Source organism: Lissotriton helveticus, chromosome 1_1 (genome assembly GCF_964261635.1).
Source record: "Lissotriton helveticus chromosome 1_1, aLisHel1.1, whole genome shotgun sequence".
Lineage (NCBI taxonomy): Eukaryota > Metazoa > Chordata > Amphibia > Caudata > Salamandridae > Lissotriton > Lissotriton helveticus.
This window is the reverse complement of record NC_136057.1, coordinates 861623968-861643347: the sequence shown is the minus strand read 5'-3', so window position 1 is coordinate 861643347 and position 19380 is coordinate 861623968. Positions and strand designations below refer to the sequence as shown.

Here is a 19380-nt window from a genome sequence, read left to right as displayed (position 1 = left end):
TGAGTTTGACAGCTGATGGCGATTTAGATTCAGATGTAAATGGAGACCCAAATGACTTAGTAATGGTCAGTGATTTGGGAAAAACAAAAGAAATGGCAAACGAAGAAATAAACAACTCGGTTTTCAACAAGGGCAAGACGCACAATGCTAATCCTTGTTTTACAAAGTTTACAGAGCTACCAGCAAATTGTGATCCCGGATTGGCTCCAGATGTAGCAATTAGCGATACAGGGCCATCAAATAAAGAGGCCTGCCACGATTCTGAAGCGGTGGAGGAGGATAACGTTGACCTGGGCTCCCATGATGAATATGAAGTGGAGACAGAAGAAGAGGTGGCTGACCCGTCTGAAACTACAATGAAATCTCTGGCGACCAGAAGGTGCAAACTGAAAACTAAACCCAAGACTAAAAGAGGGGGGAAAGCTAGTACCACTTTAAATCGGCTGATCACAAATAATATCACGACCACTAAGAAAATTCTTACTGATAAAAGCCCTCTCAGAAAATGGATAGAAGTGACGGGGCTTGTAAAGAGCATGACACTAAGGTTATCTGGGACAATCCCTACGGATCCTGACCCCACTTCGGGCCTTCCAGGCTGCTCCACGTCTCCAGAGAATAGCGCTCCAAGTGTATTCCTTAATGCATCACTAAATGCAGCGTCCGAACAAGATACGATGTCTTTGTCTCTGTCACAATCCAGTCCAGTAATTCCATCAATAAGTGGCTCGTCGGTGTCTACTAACTCAAAGCTATTAGCTATAGACGGGAAAGCGGGAGACAATACCAACTATATGACTGCCAACAGTAATACTCTAACCTTGTCAACCGCTTTAATCTCGGCTACCACAGCCTCTTCTATGACTGATAAAAGTATCCTACCTCAAGATCTAGAAGATGAAGATAAACAAGAGTCTCACTCTTCCCAACTGGATACTTCAAATATTAACTAACCAACGCACAGAAGCACAAGAACACTACTTACAACTGCGGGAGGATAACAACAAACTGCAGACCTCTCTACAAGAATTGACTTCTAACTTTAGCTGGGTCTCACAGGATATCGAAGAGTTGCAGCATCGAGTAGTAGGCACAGAAGAAGCAGCTTCACGTATGAACATAGTGGTAAAGCAACATGACACTCCGATAACGACCCTTCAACTGAAAGTTGAGGATTTGGAAAACCGGCAGAGAAGATCAAACCTGAGACTTTTCGGGGTGCCGGAAGGATCTGAAGGCTCAGATCCGAGGGCCTTTCTCGTTGGTTTTTTTCAAAAAGCTCTTCCAGACTTAGCAGATTGGGACTGGGATTCTCAAATTCAGCGAGCACATCACCTACCCTTATTTCAAAAGAACAAAGAGAGTAAATTCCCACGTCCTTTTCTCATTTTTTTTGGCAACTTTTTACTGAGACAGGCTGTTTGGCAGAAAGCACGACCTAATGCCCCTATAATTATAGGGAACTTATCACTGTTTGTTCGCTCTGATCTTAGCAAAGCCACTATGGACAGACGCTGGGAACTACGTAAATTGATCGACCCAAATAAATCTATGGGGGGGCAAGTTTTTCTTCAGGAGCCTGCACGTCTAAAAGTCATTAAAGGCGGGCTTACACATTCCTTTAATGACACTAGAGAAGCCGAGCAATTTTTATCCGGCTTAAGCAAAAGTTAGACTCTAACTACTACAATATTTAGGTTGATTTATAATTATATTGATACAATAGATAAGGAGATTATGCTGCAGGTGGTGAGGGGTATTTTTTTTCCCCCTTCTAGTTCTTAGGAACAGCTATTCTTATGCGACTTTAAAAGGGAGAAAAGAGGGGAGGAAATTTTCAGAGGGGGTGGTGGTGGGGTTTTTTCTGGTAGTCTGTCGCAGTTGCTGCCTCTTCAACGGCAGCAGAAGCTGAAGGGTGGTCCCTCCCCGAAATGGGTGGGAGACAGGGGGGTGGGGGGAGGGAGCTTTCTGTTCTCCGCAGGGTGGGGGGCCTGGGGGGATAAAAATTTGGGAAAATGTGCTTACAATCTGATGGGGAGACACTCTAGTAAGGATGAAAACATGAGTAAATATCCATTTCTGTGCGGTTTTAGAACAGAAAATTTCCACTTGGTTTATTACTATGTTGTTTGCTTTGCTTTTAAATGCATAAAATAAAGTGTCTTGCTTGGAACGTCGTGGGCTAAACAGTAAAAATAAAAGACGTCTTGTGTCGGAAGAGTTGAGACTACATAATCCCCACCTCATGTTGCTATCCGAAACGCACATAGCCGGCAAGGATAAAAAATTACTTTGTCAACTAGGATACGATATTGTTAGCTGCTCTACCTTCGGGGCTTGAACTAGAGGGGTCGCAATCCTTAAGGATAAACGATTCAAGGCAGAAAGTTTGCAAACTGCTCACGACAAAGACGGTAGATGGGTCATTGCTCAAATGAACATTGAAAATTATAAATACGTTGTATGTGTGGTGTACAGCTCAAATCAAGATGAGCCTAGGGTTTTTGATTATTTAAATGTAAAACTTTTAGACTGGGAGGGGGAGCTCATTATAATGGGGGACTTCAATTGCATCATGAACTACCAATTAGATACTACCAGGCCCTGGAGCTTCCAGCGGTTGCGCAAAACCAGAGCTTCAATTTTAGATTTATGCCGCACTCATAACATCAGAGATGCTTGGCGGTATCTACATTTAAATACTCCTGGCTACACATATTACTCTGCACCTCACAAACTTTGCACTCGGCTGGACATGGCTTTAGCTACTGTTAATTTACTGAACACTAGTCTAATGAAGGTATGTCCTCGAATTTCTTCAGATCACAACCCCATAATGCTGATATTTGATATTCCACACACTCGCACATGTCCTAGACCATTCTCTTTTCCCAGATATTTAACATCAGATTCTGTCTACATCTCACAGTTAAAAACACATCTTATTGATTTTATAGAAATTAATAGGAATTCTGCCGCAGGAATAAGTGTTCAGACAAAACTCTGAGCGTTGGAAACTTAGCGAATCCCTGATCTCCAGTATTACTGCCCAGGAAATACAGTTTGCTTCAGTGCTACGGTTAAACTTGCCAAAGGTAGTAGAAATAGGTCTTAAATTAGGCCAATTAAAATCTGAAACTAAAGCAAAGTTTATCCGAAAAAATAGAGCTAATACACAAATTTAGGATCACACAATATGAGGGTGGGGATAAAATTGGCAACATTTTGGTGTATAAAGTGGCGGAAGACAGAGCTAGCACCATGATCGCTAATATCCGAGGCTCTGATAACAAGCTATATGACCAGCCGCAGGATATACTGGAACAATTCGTGGATTTTTATAGGACCTTGTACACTCCTGAATCTACCCCGAACGAAGCTACAATACAGAATTATTTAAATAAGACCTCAATAATTTCAGCTGATACTTTAGAAATAGATCCACTGTCTGAAGATATCACAGGGCAAGAATTACGCCAAGCTATTGCTGCCTTACCTGCAGGAAAAGCTGCAGGGGAAGATACCATTCCTCTAGAGAGCTATAAAATCTGTTTAGAGGAACAAGTACCCTTACTACTACAGGTTATACAATCTATCGGGGTGACTGGAAAGGCCCCCAATTCATGGAATAGAGCCAATATAATATTCTTTCTTAAAAAAGGTAAACCAAAGGAAGAGAGGGGGTCATATAGACCCATCTCTCTGATTAACACCGACGCAAAAATATTTGCGAAAATTTTAGCTACTAGGCTGGCACCTCTTATGCCCAAAATAGTTAATCCGCAGCAACATGGATTTGTGACTGGGAGAGACACTACCACTCACGTCAACATGGCCATAACGGCGTTCGACGTAGCTGAGACGAGTCCACCCCACTCGGCATGATCTTGCTGGATGCCGAGAAGGCTTTTGACCGAGTGGGGTGGGACTATTTTTGGCACGTTATGATCAAAATGGGGTTTAGCGGACATTTTTTTAAATGGATACAGGCATTATATGATAACCCCTCAGCCCGTATTAGCTATGGGGGACAGACCTCCATGGATTTTGTGATTTCTCGAGGCACTCGTCAAGGCTGCCCCCTATCACCTTTATTATTTGCCCTTTCACTTGAACCATTTTTACATTCCCTTCAGGCACAACCCAGAATTGTACCTTTCAAATGTAATGAACAGATATTGAAAATTACGGCATGTGCCGACGATATTGCCATTTACTCCCCTGATATTATTAAGGCACTAATAATAATAATAACACCTTTTATATAGCGCCTGGTTACACTAGGAACAGTGTGTCCCCGCGCTTTAAAACTGTTCACCAGCACTAAACCCCATAAACAAAAAGCCGCTAAGGAGGAGGTCAGAAGAATATCAAGATTTGGGAAAGAGGTGAGTTTTCAAACTACGCCTAAAGCTTGCTTCTGATGGCTCCATCCGGAGCTCAATGGGGAGGTCATTCCATTGTTTCCTAGCCAAATACCTGAAAGACCGACCCCCCATCCGTACCCGTTGAATTCTGGGTACCTGAAAGAGCATACGGCCCTGAGATCGTAAAGGACGATTGGGGTGGTATTTGGTGAGTAGCTTTTGCAGATAGGCAGGCCCTCTCTCATAAGAAATGTGATGGGTCAACATCGGGGCTAGTAAATTTGGCAAAGTATCCGGCTACAAGTTAAATATAAACAAAACACAAATTATAGCTAATCATGCACCAGTGGTAAAGGTCCCTGAGATCTGCAAAACTGCTACATACTTAGGTGTCAAAATTACATCTAAAATACGAGAAATAAATAATATTAATTATAACGAATTGATCAAATCTACTACTGTATTGCTAAAAAAGTGGCAGATTGTATTTGAACCTAATTGGCAGAATTAATCTCATTAAAATGAAGGTACTACCTAAATTCTTATATCTTTTTCGCTCCATTCCACTAGCACTAAACAATTCTTTTTTTAAGCAATTAGATGGAATATTTAGCAGCTTTATCTGGGGGTACAAAAAAGCTAGAAGATCGTTGAAACTCCTTAAAAATAGCACAGATAAGGGTGGTCTAAACTTTCCCGTGGTTAAGCTGTACTTTTGGTCCTCATTTATTAGGCGCCTCCGGTCCTTGTTACATAATGAAGACACCTTTTTTTCCATTTCTTTTTGTTAAAATCTGACTCAAACATGTTTTTACTCCGAGTTAACGACCCTAACTACTACAAGAGGGTGAAATTTAAGACCGCCAAAGATATTGTTAGGATATGGGTTAATATTCTAGCCTACTGTAATACTTCTTTTTATCATCCGAAATTGCAGTTATGGGGCAACCCGGGTCTTCCGGGGATTTTTAACGATGGTATGACCCTCAGATGGTCTGCTCAGGGAATCAATGTTTTGGGAGATTTATATGGCGCACAAGGGTTTTTGGATTTTCACACACTCCAAACTTTGTATGACTTGCCGGAAACAATGAGATTTAAATATTTGCAAATTCATGACTTTTTAATAAGGAAGAATCAAATATACAATATCTTAGATTGTGATATCTGGACCTGTTTATACTCTACTAAAAATAAATCAGTGATAAGTGAGGCTTATAAGCAATTCTGCGCTTTTAAAACTGATGATTGCCCAAACTTAGCCGAAAAATGGAGTAACAAAATGGGCCTAAATATAACTTCCAAACAAATAACATGTTCTCTATCTAACATCAATAATTCCGTACGATCATCTAGTCTAAGGCTGCAACAGTTTCGAACAACTTGCATGTTATACTATACTCCGGAAAAGATCTCCAAGTGGTCCCTTAATAATATCCAAGGCGATCGTACCAAATGTCCCAAATGCCTTGTTTACGCAGCAGATTTGGAACATATGTTGTTCTCCTGCTCAACTCTGAAGGATTTTTGGGGGGAAATATATAACGTTTTGAAAATCAAGAAGATCTTTCTACCCTCTCTTACTGCTCCATTAGTACTACTTGATATACATCCTGTCTCCTTCCCCCAGTCTGCTTTGATAACGATTCTCATATTTTGTGCTAAACTAATATTGGCTAGAGCCTGTCCCAAACCCCCTAACATCTGGGAATGGTGGTCATTAATCAACGAAATTCACTCCATGGAGCTTGGGTTAGCAGAACTTAGAGGAGGTCGCTCACAAAAAAAAATTTAGAAAATTTGGGGTAATTTTATATGAAGGCTTTGTGGCTACCTAATACTGTCTGTTGGACAGATACTTTGTTGTTGTATATAATTATATTCTTTTTGCTGTTTTTGCTTTATGTATGAACAAAATGAATTATGCTATAATGTGCTCCAAGTGGAAATTGAAACAAGTTTCCGTTAGGGAACGAGTTACATTTATTTTGTAAACAATGTTTTTTTTTTTGTTTGTTGTTATTATATGTACATTGATATGTCTTCCTCATCAGTTTGTCAATAAAAAATTAAAAAGGGGGAAAAAAAGATAACTATCCAAAAAAGAAAAAGTGAAAAGGCATATTTTCTTGTTTAGAGAGAACGAGGAAATAAATCACCCTTATAAATAAAAGGATTACAGCGATTGTATGCTGATGAGAGTCTTTCACTAAAATAGATCAGATTTTTGGACCCTTTGAGGTGAATTTGTTTGCAAGGAGGTTAACATACCATATTCAAAATTATTACAGTTGGCCACCAGATCGGGGGCGACAATAATAGATGATTTTCAACAGAAGTGGTCAGAGAGGGTATGTGTTACCACCTTGTGCAATGATCCTGAGAGTACTTCTGAAGGTGAGGAAGGTGAAGTGTCAGGTGGTATCAGTAACCTCTTTTTGAATGTCTCGGGCATTGTTTCCAGCAGTGTTAGAACTTGCATGCAAAGTCTTATTGTTGATCTTGACAGAAGAAGGTCTGTTATCAAATGAGGAAGGAGTGGAACCTTCTTGTCTGGAAAGTGTCAGGAGATCTAGAGCATTCGAGGGCCTTTCACAGGGGGCTGCAGAGCTTCCCAAAGAATAATGGGCACCAGGAACTAGGAGAAGATATGAAGGAGTATGGGACTTTTGGGTTTGTTGGTGAGTGGAAAGGGATTTGGATCCCGTGGTGGCATCTGTTGTGGAAGTTGTCAATTTTTTAGTAGAACAATTTGAGAAGGGTTTAAGCTATCAGATGATAAATAGTTATGGGTCGATTATTTCTGTAGGAGATGCTTTTGTTGGGGGTAAGTTATTGGAAAGTAATATTTTGGTTTGTAGGATTTTGAAGAGCATGAGACGTTTGTGGGATGTAGATCTGGTGTTGAAGTTGTTTCTGGAATGGCCAATGAACAAGTCTTTGAGTATTAAGAATCTTACGGTGAAATTAGCGACTCTGTTGTGTTTGGTGTCGTGTAGAATAGTATCTGATGTAACATGTCTAGAGGTAAGTAATAAAAGTTTCTGGCCAGACGCTGTATTTTTTTTAATTTGTAAGAGGACTAAAACCATGTATACTTCTATATTTTACCCAAAATACGAGAGGTTTGTAAAAAGTTATGTGTAGTAGAGTGTTTGAAAGAAAATTAATGTAGGGTTTTTGAAAATAGAAGAGACAGTGAGTATCAATTATTAATATCCTTTGTTTAACTATTCAGGGCGGTAAGTACAGCGACAATATTGAGATTTGTGAAATTTGCAATGAAGCAAGCTGGAGTGGATGTGGAGAAGTTTGAAGCGCATTCTGTAAGAGGTGCTATGGCAAGTAAAGCATTTTGGTCTGGTGGAAGTTTGGAAGGCATTTCAAAAGCAGCTGATTGGTCAAATGTGGGTACTTTTGCAAAACACTATTTTGGACCAATTGAGCACGTCCAAGTGGTGTTGAAGGGCTTTTCAACATGCATAATGGTAGCCTCCGGTCTTGTAGTGAAATGGCGATTCTCTGATTAACATGATAACAGAATCACGATTTCTTTAAAGACGCGGAGGCTAACATTGTCTTTCCCACCTCTTTCATAAAAAAATATATAAAAAATATAAAGAGGATAAAAGGAGAGGAGGGGGAGCAAATTTGAAGAAATTGCCTTTTTTTGCAAGGATTTATCGGTTGATGTTTTTAGTAAAATGCAGATTGTTTTAAAGTTATTTTAAGTTCAGTCTTAAGGGAAAAGAGTTTTAATTTCATGTTTTGTGACAGATGCACTGTCGTAAAGGGAAGATACATTAGAGATCGAGGATAAAGGAGGAAGGATCTGCATTTTCGCAGTTCCGCATTTAAAAGAGGAAGAGTGTTCTATGCAGGAGACATTTTATGTTTTTTTAAGATTCCACTTCTGGATTGTTTTTGGTTGGGGAGTTCTTTGAAGGTGCTGCTGCAGGAATAGGAAAAAAAAGAATATGCATAATGTTAGCCTCCGCGTCTTTAATGAAATCCTGATTCCCTTATGATGTTAATCTGAGAATCACCATTAAATGATTTGGTATTATGGGACAATGTAACCATACTAACTATATGTTAATCTCAGAACTGTGAAATCTACAGTAATCTTGAGGTGTCTTCAAAGTTACTGAATTCGTGTGAGCATTTTTTTAAACTCAGAAAAATCTTTTTTCGGTCTCCTTTTTGAGGAGCTGTAGTCTGTTGCATTCTAACTGTTCTAAATGTTAATGTGTGGAAGTATTGGCCTATCAGTTATACATTCAATAATCATTCAACTATCACCTTTTTTTTAAGCAGACATTTGTAATTTGGCCAAAGGTCAGGAAATGGTGCTCTACATTGGTACAATTGAAAACTGAAAGGTTTATTGGAAAAATGTGAACTTTATGTGCCTAACCCGAGGCTTTATGATTTCAAGTACTTAATTATTAGAATGTTGGTTTTGGTTCCTCCTGCTTAAAATGCCCAGTTCATCTGTCTATTAAGTGTTTTCATTGACATAGAAATCAAACATTTAAAATAATGTATTATTTAAGGTGTTAGTAGGGTAATACAAAATTAATCAAAATCATAATTTGTGCAGGGTAATGTGTTTTTCAAGGAAGGCAAGTATGATGATGCACTAGAAAGTTACACCCGAGGGATGAACGCTGATCCATACAATCCAGTCTTGCCAACTAACCGAGCAGCTGTGTTCTATAATCTAAAGAAGTAAGTCTTTCATTTGTTTCCACGGTTGTAGTGATTGTTTATGCTTCTTGTAGGGAGAACCGGTTTCCAATGTTTCTGGGATTTTATTAGTGAAATGTTGACCATAATTTGCAAGGGAGATGCATTTTTTCACATGGCATCCCAACAAATACATCTCCCCATAAATATTAAGGATCAAGAAAATAAAACCTTCAGGCTGAATATAACTCTTTCGTAGATAGTTTAGTCTACTGATCTACCTTACCAGCTCCAACATAGTACTCAATCACCATGTGATCTAAAACATGGATCTGATGTGATTAATGCTAATTGAGAATTATCTGTTTAGTATTCAAAGTACACACTTTTTGTTTCATTCTATCTCAAATGAGTTTCTGTTCTGTATCTCAAATGAGTTTCTGTCCTGTATCTCATATGAGTTTCTGTCCTATGTCCCATATGTGTTTCTGTCCTATGTCCCTTTCGTTGCTTCATACCATTGTGTATTTAATTTCGTGGTAGAACTAATACGCGGAGGAACTATATACTAATGCAAACGTTAAAGCCTCCTTGCTCGTCTGGCAGTTTACCTTTCATAGAAAGTTTTGAGACTTGACCATGTGCCATTTTAGCTCAAAAGGTTTTGATGTTTGAAGGTCCTTTTTCTGCTTTGTTTTATTGTATTTGGTTTTGAGCTGATGTGTGAAAAGCCACATGAGTTGTTATGATGGTTTGATTGCAGAAGGATTCTGTTTTATGTAGTATTTATGTGCGCCATTCCTTGCAGGGTGAAAGTACTCTTTGGGTTTTATTTATTGGGATATATATGTTCTGCTATGCAGAATTGTTGCACGCACTATCATCCGGGTTGGTATCCTAGCGCTGAACATTTGTGAGTCTAGCCAAACCTATGGCCAATTAGGACTACTGGAAAAGCCAGGTCTTCAACTTCTTGCAAATACATAGAGTGAGAAAGAGCCTGTTATGTGTAGAGGCAAGTAGTTCCAGACTCCTAGGAGTGATGTAGGAGAGGGTTCAAAAGCCGGATCTTGATTTCCATATGTGTGGGATGTGTGCATGTAGAAGTCTGGACAAGCAGAGGTGTCTAGAAGATTGATGAAAGCAGATTAAATTGTTGAGATATGCTGAGCCAGTGTTATGTAGTGCCTTCAAAGTGGGGGTGAGGAGTAGTACTAGTTTGTGTATGGGAAGCTAGTGGAGCTCCTTCAGGTATTGCATGATGTGAGTGTGGCGTGGGAGGTTGAGAGTGAGTCTGAATGGTCTGCAGCCTTCGGTTGATATTCTTGTTGATCCCGGCATAGAGGGCAAATATTCAGTCCAGATTGCTTGTGACAATGGCATGCATGACGATTTTCCAGGTGCTGATTTGGGAGCCCTTTGAAAATCTTCCTCAGATTCCAAGGTTATTTGCATGGGTGGGGTCGATCCTAGCACTGTTGGCACCAGTTGCAGACCCACATTGAAGACCCCTTCCTGGAGATCAGAGACTTTGGTGTTGTTGCTGTTCAGTTTCTGACCGTTGGTCTTCATCCAGTGGGCAATTTCAGTCATGCAGTCAATGAACTCGATCCAGATACTGGGCTTCTTGTCCTTGAGAAAGAGAATGAGTAGTTTGTCGTCGATTTGGGAGAGGGCATTAAGGTGAGAGCCGGCCATGCTTGCTGGAGGGATCTTGTATGCGCTGAAGAGGGTTGGGTTTAGGATGGATCCTCGGCGAACTCCGCAGATGAGGTTGCAGTGGTGTAAGGTGCCAGGCTAACTGACTTGGTACGAAAGGTGCAGGTCCATAGGAGTGTGTCTCCTTAGGATGGGTGAGGCTGTGTCAAATGCTGCAGAGATGTCCAGGAGGATGAGGGCCACAATGTTTCTGCCATCCAGAGTCATGCTGGGGAGATAGGGATGATATATATATATATCATCCATTATCATGTTAACCACCTTGACCAACGTGCACCAGACTCCGAGAAAAATATATAAAGGACGTACTGTCTTTCACTTATTTCTACAATGGATTCCAGTAGGAAATTGTTATTTACCTAAACTCTGAAACCTTTGAACAGATTGCCACCAAGTATGTAATGCACACCTGCCTTTTTCTCCCTTCTGTGCCTTTTGTTGGTTTAGTGAAAATATGTTCAGCTCTTTTGGAGTTATAAGGACAAATGTGAGTGCCCAGTGTGCAAGTTAAAGTATATATTTCAGACTGTCTGTAAACTCCTTAATTGCAAGCTTTAAGAACACTGGCACCAGGAACAAGATAAAAAAAGTTCCTTCTCCTCGTTCCTTCCCTCTTGGCCTGGGGGTTATTCATAGCCCCCCTTCCCAAAAGCCCATGAGGTTTAATTTACTCTCTCTCCGGCCTGGCCTAAGGGCTTTGAGCCCTTACACCTTGCTGGAGGATATGTTTTACTTGCACCAGGCATCTACAGCTGTCCAGGTGTGTGCACCATTCCCCCTCCCCTTGTCCCAGGATGAGGGGTGAGAAATTACCCCTCCTCAACAATGTCAAAATGTAAGGGAGCTATTCCTTACCTCATCTTGCCTAATAGGAAAGAGGGAACATTTGCCCATTCACCCTAGGCACTACCAAAGTGCAAAGTGATGCTAATCTTTAAATCCCCTCTTAACTGCACATGGGTGATCGTGGCAAAGGTGCCTCTTGCCGCAAACGCTCCCTGTATGCGGGAGGAACTATTCATTTGAACACCCTCTTACCTTGCCAAAGGATGGGTGGGGAAAATTGCCCACTCACCTTTCTAAGGGAATAGTGTCAGGATGTGAGCTTTAGATATTAGAAACATTTGGAGAAGTGGGTCTCGGCGTAGCACCCATTTCTACTCGATCCATTTAGGAAGATGTTTTTTCAGGTGGTCTGCTCCTCTGTGTGTTTGTACAAGGTGAGTTCTACAAAGGAGTCTCAGTAAGTCAGGGTAGTGGGAGGGTAAACAACACAGGGGAGTACTCTTTTGAGAAACCTGCCAGCATAACACTGCATCTAAGATGGATAATATATTTTTTACTTCCGTCCTGGAGATTGTAGTTTTTATATTATAGTTGGATAGACAGGACTAAAGTCCTAAAATACAGAGATGAAAACCTGGTCTGGATGTGTTACTCGTGCATGAGCCTGAAAAGCTGGAGAGCTCAGCACCTTAAGGCTCAAATTTCACAGACTCTTGCTTGCAATCTGAAAAAGAGGGTGGGCGCACACTGCCTCACATCCCAGCACTCAGTTCACCCTAATGCATCATGGTAAATGCAGTGCATTATAATGACACTTACTTCAGTGACAGGCAGTAGATTTTTTAGGTTTCGCCTGGCCGTAGCACTGCGAAGCAGTGCTCCGCACAGGCGAAATCTTATGATCCTACAGTATGGGGCTTTGTCCCTCCTCTGTCTTCCATTGGCTAGCTCCATAAATGGAGGCTAGCCATTGGAAGAGATTGGCTGTCAATCACTATTTCCCCGTCGGAACGCGATTCGGGGGCGTTTCCGTGTCTTTTTTTAAGTCCCGCCCTCTCCTCTTCCCATTGGCTGGAATTTTACCTTCCAGCCAATGGGAAGGAAAGAGCACGAAAACACGCCCCTGAATCTGCTGGCCCGGGACACCCCCGTGACGTCATTCGCCGGGCCGCGCTGTGATTGGCTGCCGGCCCGGGACCTGACTTGTTTTTTTACTTAGCACATTTCATCAGTTGAAATTGCTCTCTCTGGAATCAAAGGACGGTATTCTACAAAACCCCCTGCTGACTTTTATATAGGCTGTTTTATTACTCTTTAAGCAGCTCGCTGTAACCTTGTCAAATTTAAAGAACGTTATTTGAAGTGGCCGAGGATATAAACGAATCAGTAGAGTAGTCCTTGCAGCGGGGTGCGGGTGTCCACACGAGCTAGACAGCACTGCAGAGACGTCTCCCCCCTTCCTTCAGCTGTCTGCGAGTCTCGCCCGGAAGCGGCGGCTCTGGAGCTGGAAGCTGTCGCCGGCCGCGGTGCACGCTGGGAGTTTGGCGCGTTTGTTTTTGTGGCTGTATCTGAGTCCCACTGTGAATGAAGCGAACACTGCGAGTCTGACTGGCGCCCACTGACAGAGGGGGCCTTAAGCTAAGGCACGAGACCACGCACACTAGCGGAGGCACGAGACCTGACATAGACTCTTAGAGGAGAGACCGAGCTGCCCGCACAAAGTGGCAAGGAGCTCAGCTCCAGCAGCCCCACCTGAAGATACCACCCCGCTGGCTCAACTGCCCCGCCGGGGGCAGCCCGTAACAGGTACTGGAGGGATGAGGTTGGCATGCAGGCAGGACATTCCAAGAGTCTGACACCCTGTTGTCTTTGTAGCAACAGTTGTTGCTTCTTTATGTCATTTTAATCAGTTACGGTGATCTATATAGTTCGACCGTGCATGTGCGGTTTGTCATGTTTCTTGGGTGATTTAAAAGTTTTCTACTTTGCTCTGCGAAGTTACCCCTTTTTGTCACGCACGACTCCATTAAACAGAGCTGTTGCGTTATCCACGAGTACCTTGGATAGTAGGACTCGTATCTTTGTTTCTGTTGCAGCTATTGGCTGTACGTTCCAATATGCTCTTACTGCTGATAAGCAAAAGACTGTCATGCGTGATAGAACTACTTGGCATCTGTGGTGCCTGTCGGTCTCAAGCTCACTTTTTATCATCTTAATTTTAAGTTTGCGGGGAAACTAACAGTCCACATTCTCTACAGCTTCGTGTTCACAGCATCTTTATTTGACTAGAGGTCACCAAAATATTACACTAGAGAACACATTGCATCTTGGACTCAGGATTCGGATGTCTGTTACCTTACTTCAAAATATTTTGAAGGGGTGAATTGGGGATTGTTTATGTAAACAAACCAACAATACATTTATAAATAGCATTCATTCGCATTTACATTACAAACGCACTACTTACTATCAAATATTTGTTAAAGGGAACAACTATGGATTTCAGGGGGGTTCAGAAACTGGTGATGGACGAGACGAAACATTGATAGCTCAAATTATCAATGCATTTTTCATATCTGTCGTGTATAGTCTTACATCAACCATCTTTGAATTCTCCTGGGTGACAGGTCAAAGATCTGATTGGACCCTTTCATGACATTATATTGACAAGTTTGGTCCATAGCTTCTATGTATGGAGTTATCTTTGCCTTCAACTATTAGACGCTGGCGTGTCCAGAAATTGCCCTTTGACTGCTTCAATCATATTGCACGAAGCTTTTGTAATCTAAAGTGGTTCACTCTTTCTTTAGAGTCTTATTCATCAGAGCTGTTATGGCCAGTAAGACTTTTGAATACAGTGGCTTCTTATTTGCATAGGATTTTCATTTGGTAAATGGCTGAATTAAACTGTTTTGTTTCTCAGAGTTTGCCTAGTTTAAAATATTGTTTCTCGGAATGCAGATCTTTGTGATTTGAACACCCCACACCCCACCGCAGGATCCTATCCTATTTGTTTTGGTTGTAAGGCTTATATTTTCCACACGTTAAATCACGGGATATTTTCCCTTAAGCCTTTTGCTGATGACAGTTACCTCCTCTGAGGGACAGCTGGCAAAGAGCTGCCCATTGTCAGTCATTTAAATAAAGTGGGTGATTGAGTAAACTCATGCTCCTGATTTACGTGTGATCTGCACTTACACCTTCGAATTCAGGTAAGGCCAACTCGGCCTGTCATCCTTCCGATGTCATTATGCCGTAGTAACTCCTGCTGTCTGATACGCTTATACACGAGAAACTGTTGTGTTAAGGGGACAAGTTATCAGTGACCTTTAGTTAATATAAAAGGAAATACTTTATTTAAGTAGCATTGGGCTTCAGGGGTTCACTGATTGGCTCTGTGTGTGTGTGGCTCTCTGTGTGTGTGTGTGTGTGTGTGTGTGTGGGGGGGGCTCTCTGTGTGTGTGGGGGGGCTCTCTTTGTGTGTGTGGGGGCTCTGTGTGTGTGTGTGTGGGGGGGGGCTCTGTGTGTGTGTGTGGGGCTCTGTGTGTGTGGGGGGCTCTCTGTGTGTGTGGGGGGGAGCTCTGTGTGTGTGGGGGGGCTCTGTGTGTGTGTGTGTGTGGGGGGCTCTGTGTGTGGGGGGGGTCTGTGTGTGTGGCTCTGTGTGTGTGTGTGGGGGTGCAAATCCAATAGGTCTCGCATTTGCGAGGGATTAAGCTATTGACATTGTAAATGGCAATGCCATTCATTTATCTTCTTTCAAAACCAACACATAAATAAAAATGTTGTCATTTACAATGCCAATAGCTCTAACTTTGGCAAAGGCGAGACCGTTGCATTGTAAATGCTTGTTTTTTCTTGCTCTCAATTCGGCAGTTTTATTTTTGTTTGGTTTTCAAACTCAACAATTCAAATTAGTTTCAGGACACAATGTGTCCTGAAACACATTAATGGAAAAAATTGGGAAAAAACCACACACAGGTCCTTAAGACATACAGAACAACCTTGCTCCAAGGTCTCTTCTTGTACTAGTGTGTGTGTGTGTGTGTGTGTGTGTGTGTGTGGGTGTGTAGGGGGGGGTTCACTGCAGGATGCAAGTATGTTTTTTTGACTGGATGTACTTTCATTTTATTATCATGTTTGTATTGGTTATTGTGTTTTTTTGTAAAATTGTGCACTAATATGTACTTCTAAAACCATTCATTAAGTTGAAAGCGAAAAATTGATACGTTTATCTCTATAAGGTACATGTTTATTTTGAAGCTAATCTCTGTAAGGTACATGTTTATTTTGAAGCATGTATTACGTTTTCTGTTTGATATGCTTCTGTTAAATACATTTCCATTCTTTTTAGGTTCGCTGTTGCTGAATCGGATTGTAATTTAGCTATTGCCTTAAACAGAAACTATGCAAAGGCTTATTCTAGAAGAGGAGCGTGTCGGCTGGCTTTAAAAAACTTTCAGGGTGCAAAAGAGGGTAAGTTTTAGATGCATTAATTTTGAATGTGGAATACACCACAACGCATGATTAAACCTCTTATTTGTTCTATATTAATTTCAGAGCAGACCATGTTGAAGATGCGGTCACCAGCAACCAGTCTCTGGTTTTGCTGCTAGCGTTGATTATTGTTGCAATACAAAATACTGATGGCAAGCTTGCTTCTACATGGATACATCAACCAAAATAGCATCCTGAGTTGCTTGAGGATAGAAAAAAATTGGAAAGGAGGAGAAGAGAAATAAGAATGCAACTGAAGGGCAAATATGCACAACCTATAGTCTCTGATGCTAGAGAGAGGTCTGGATAGTCGCTAGCTGCTATGATTCAGCGTCCTCAAGCTGCAAACGATATTGCGGAGACATAGCACTTCCAGGGGGAGAAGTGTTACAACCCCATGTGTATCTTCTCTATGCTCTCAACCTTTTACAAGAGGCTGTGTACCTCTACTGGCACCAGCCACATTGATGACATTACAAAATACCCCCCGATGTGGGCCATGGGTGATTGAGTGATACCCACAGACTATTTTCGACCAGCCCCTACTCTAGACAAAATCCTTACAGCCATTAGTTTACTTTCCACATGTAACGCGTTGCAGGGTGATGGCAGAGTCTAAAAGCACTATGCCACGCTATTAGCCCCCCAACTGCTTGCAGTCTATGAAGAGGCGTTGCCATCTGGGCTTCTTTTACAATCCATGCACAAGGCCATTATTACTCTTCTGAAGCCTATGAAAGTCCCTTATCTGTGCAGCTCTTATCGGCCTCTCGCCTTGTTAAATTGTGATGCCAAGATTTTAGCTATATTGGTTGTGAGTCGTTTTACAATCCTGTGTTGCGTCGTGTCTCCATTCCAATCTCCTGGTGCTCTGTGTTGCATGAAGGAATAAACTCACCTGCTGCATAAACAAGGTGTCGGCCTTTCAGTGGTGACGAGCTGCAGCACATAGACACCCAGCTTGAAATTGTTTTCAAGAGTAATGCACTCTCCCAGTGCATCTTGGCTGCTGTCCGAAACAGAGGTTTCCTTTGCACCTTAACTACGTGCCACCCCAGGTATAAGTACGTCTGGCCAGGCCTTTCAGTAGGCACATAATGAAATCAACCTTATCCCCACTTAAGGACTTAAAAACAAACAAAAAATGGAAACCAATGCCTTGCACATGTGTGCGTTAATATTTGGTGCCCATCTCTGTGCGGACTATGCAATGAGTCAGACAAAGTCAGACAAAGCTAACGCATTGAATGTGCGCATCGGCATTGGAGGCCATTTTGGTCTAGTGAGTGGCAAAAGTCTGACGCATTGAACATGCGCATCAGCATTGGCGGACATTTTGGTCAATTTGGCAGCAATAGGGTAACATTCCCTACATGCAGCGTTCTCTACAGTGCGCGTCATCGCTGTGGTCATTTTCGATTAGGGGAAAGGCATCATGATAGGCAGCCACCTTGAACAATAAGAACAATCGATCCTCCAGTGTGGCTATCTTTAATTGCGAACATCTGCTTCTAGTTTCTTGTTGGATCAACTCTCCAAGAAATCTGTTAGCGGTGACTAGCACACCTTTTACTTAAGTTTGTGCAGTTCATTGTGTTGGAACCATATTTGTAGTGACCGTCCACCTACTCAGTTTTGTTGACAATGACAAGCACATATAGGGGTCTCTCTTCATTTCCTCAAAATGTTTCTGGAGTAACAGTTCTGCAATAGTGTGGCAGAAATTCCTGGCAGCAGCTGAGCTATAACTTCGGGCAACTGAGTGAATTATAGCTTTATCTCCTTTCTTAGTTGTCCCAGACACACCCCCATCAAGTTCGAAACAATGACATGAAATATTCAAAGCCTACTTAGAGGATATTGATGGCGAGTCGTTTACGTCCAAGGCAATAAAAGTCTTGTTGATATATTACTTGGGTGCTAAGGGCAGGAGCATACTTAACATTCTTCTCTTAGAAACTGTTTTGGTATGTGTGGGTACCAAGGAAGAGGGAGGCGGTCAGGTGGTGGATGAGCACCTTACACAAAAGGTTTCATTGAATAAAGAATGTGATGTTGGAATGCCGAAAGTTTCTTCAACAGGAGAACTTCTAGACTGCTACGTAGCAGCTTTATGTACATTAGCTGTCACGTTAAACTATTTTGATCTCAAGGATGAGATAATAAAAGATCAGTTAATTGAAAAACCTAATAGAAAAATACAGGAACAGTTATTGTCCACAGAGGATCCTAGTTTAAAAGTAGCATTAACTTTTCCAAAAAGTATAGAACGTTCCAAGCACTGTATGAAATAAATTAATACAAAAGCAACTGTACATGATGTCAATAATATTGTCAAAGTGGCGGAGATAAGAAAGGTGTCAGCTTTTTTTGACAAAGCATGAACACTGACCAATCATAGTATCAGATTGCCAAACGAGAGTAGTAAAATGCTGATTTTTAAATGTAGAAGTAAATTACATGTGAGCGCAGCAAAGAATTCCCGGCTACGAACCAAACATCTTTTTAGTGTGGCAAAAACGGTCACTTTTCTAGAGTGTGTAAGTCATTCAAGGGCCCACAGAGTTACAATGATACTGTTTTAAAGTCTATTGATGAAAACATGGGTCTGATGGCGATGAAAGTGTAATATTGATGCTGTCTCCATCAGATCATGAGGATGGCACCATTCAAGTATCATTCATTTGTGATGTTAGAAAAAGGCAAAATCCTGTGTGTGACATTACAATTAACAATGTTAAAGTGAAAGTTATGGCTGACTCTGGTTAACTTTTCACTTTAATTGGTTAATCAGAGTTTGCCAGGTTGGACATATCGGGGCTTGATAATTCACTCATCGAACATTTTGCCTGTGGTTGCAAGAAAGTGGAAGTTGTAGGCCAGTTCAATGCCATTTCTGGTTTTGTCAACGAAACGCCCAAAGGCATCATATATGTGACTAAGGGTGGTTCAACTCTGTTAGGATGGAACTAGCAAGGGGATCTGGGCAAAATTATTGATCCTAGACATCCTGAGTTGGTTTTGTCCAGACAGCATCTTCTTGAATTTTGTGAAGGTGAAATCTGCACCGTGGATTAGTGCAAGTGGGTCAGTAAGTATTCAAAGGTTTTTACAAACAGTCTTGGAAAGTTAAATGGTTTTACGCATCGCACTATTTTGAAAGAGAATCCCAAGCCAATGGTACATAAAGTACATTGTGTTTTAAATTAAACGGAGGAACTAAAATATAAATTGGAAAAGCTGTGCAATTTTTGAATCATCGAACCTATCGAAGGTTTGTAGTGGTTGGCTCCAGTTGTCCTGACACGCAAACCTGCTAAGACCT

At 41.5% G+C, this 19380-nt stretch overlaps 1 protein-coding gene across 10 annotated transcripts in view; it reads left to right on the top strand.

Moving 5' to 3' along the window:
• The window catches only part of RPAP3 (RNA polymerase II associated protein 3), a 286980-nt gene that overhangs the window by 61064 nt on the left and 206536 nt on the right, over positions 1–19380 (top strand). For all 10 annotated transcript variants that reach the window (XM_078675415.1, XM_078675461.1, XM_078675426.1 and 7 more), the window contains 2 exons: positions 8971–9098; positions 15913–16034. In XM_078675415.1, the coding sequence (XP_078531541.1) occupies positions 8971–9098; positions 15913–16034 (250 nt within the window). The remainder of the gene's footprint in view (positions 1–8970; positions 9099–15912; positions 16035–19380) is intronic.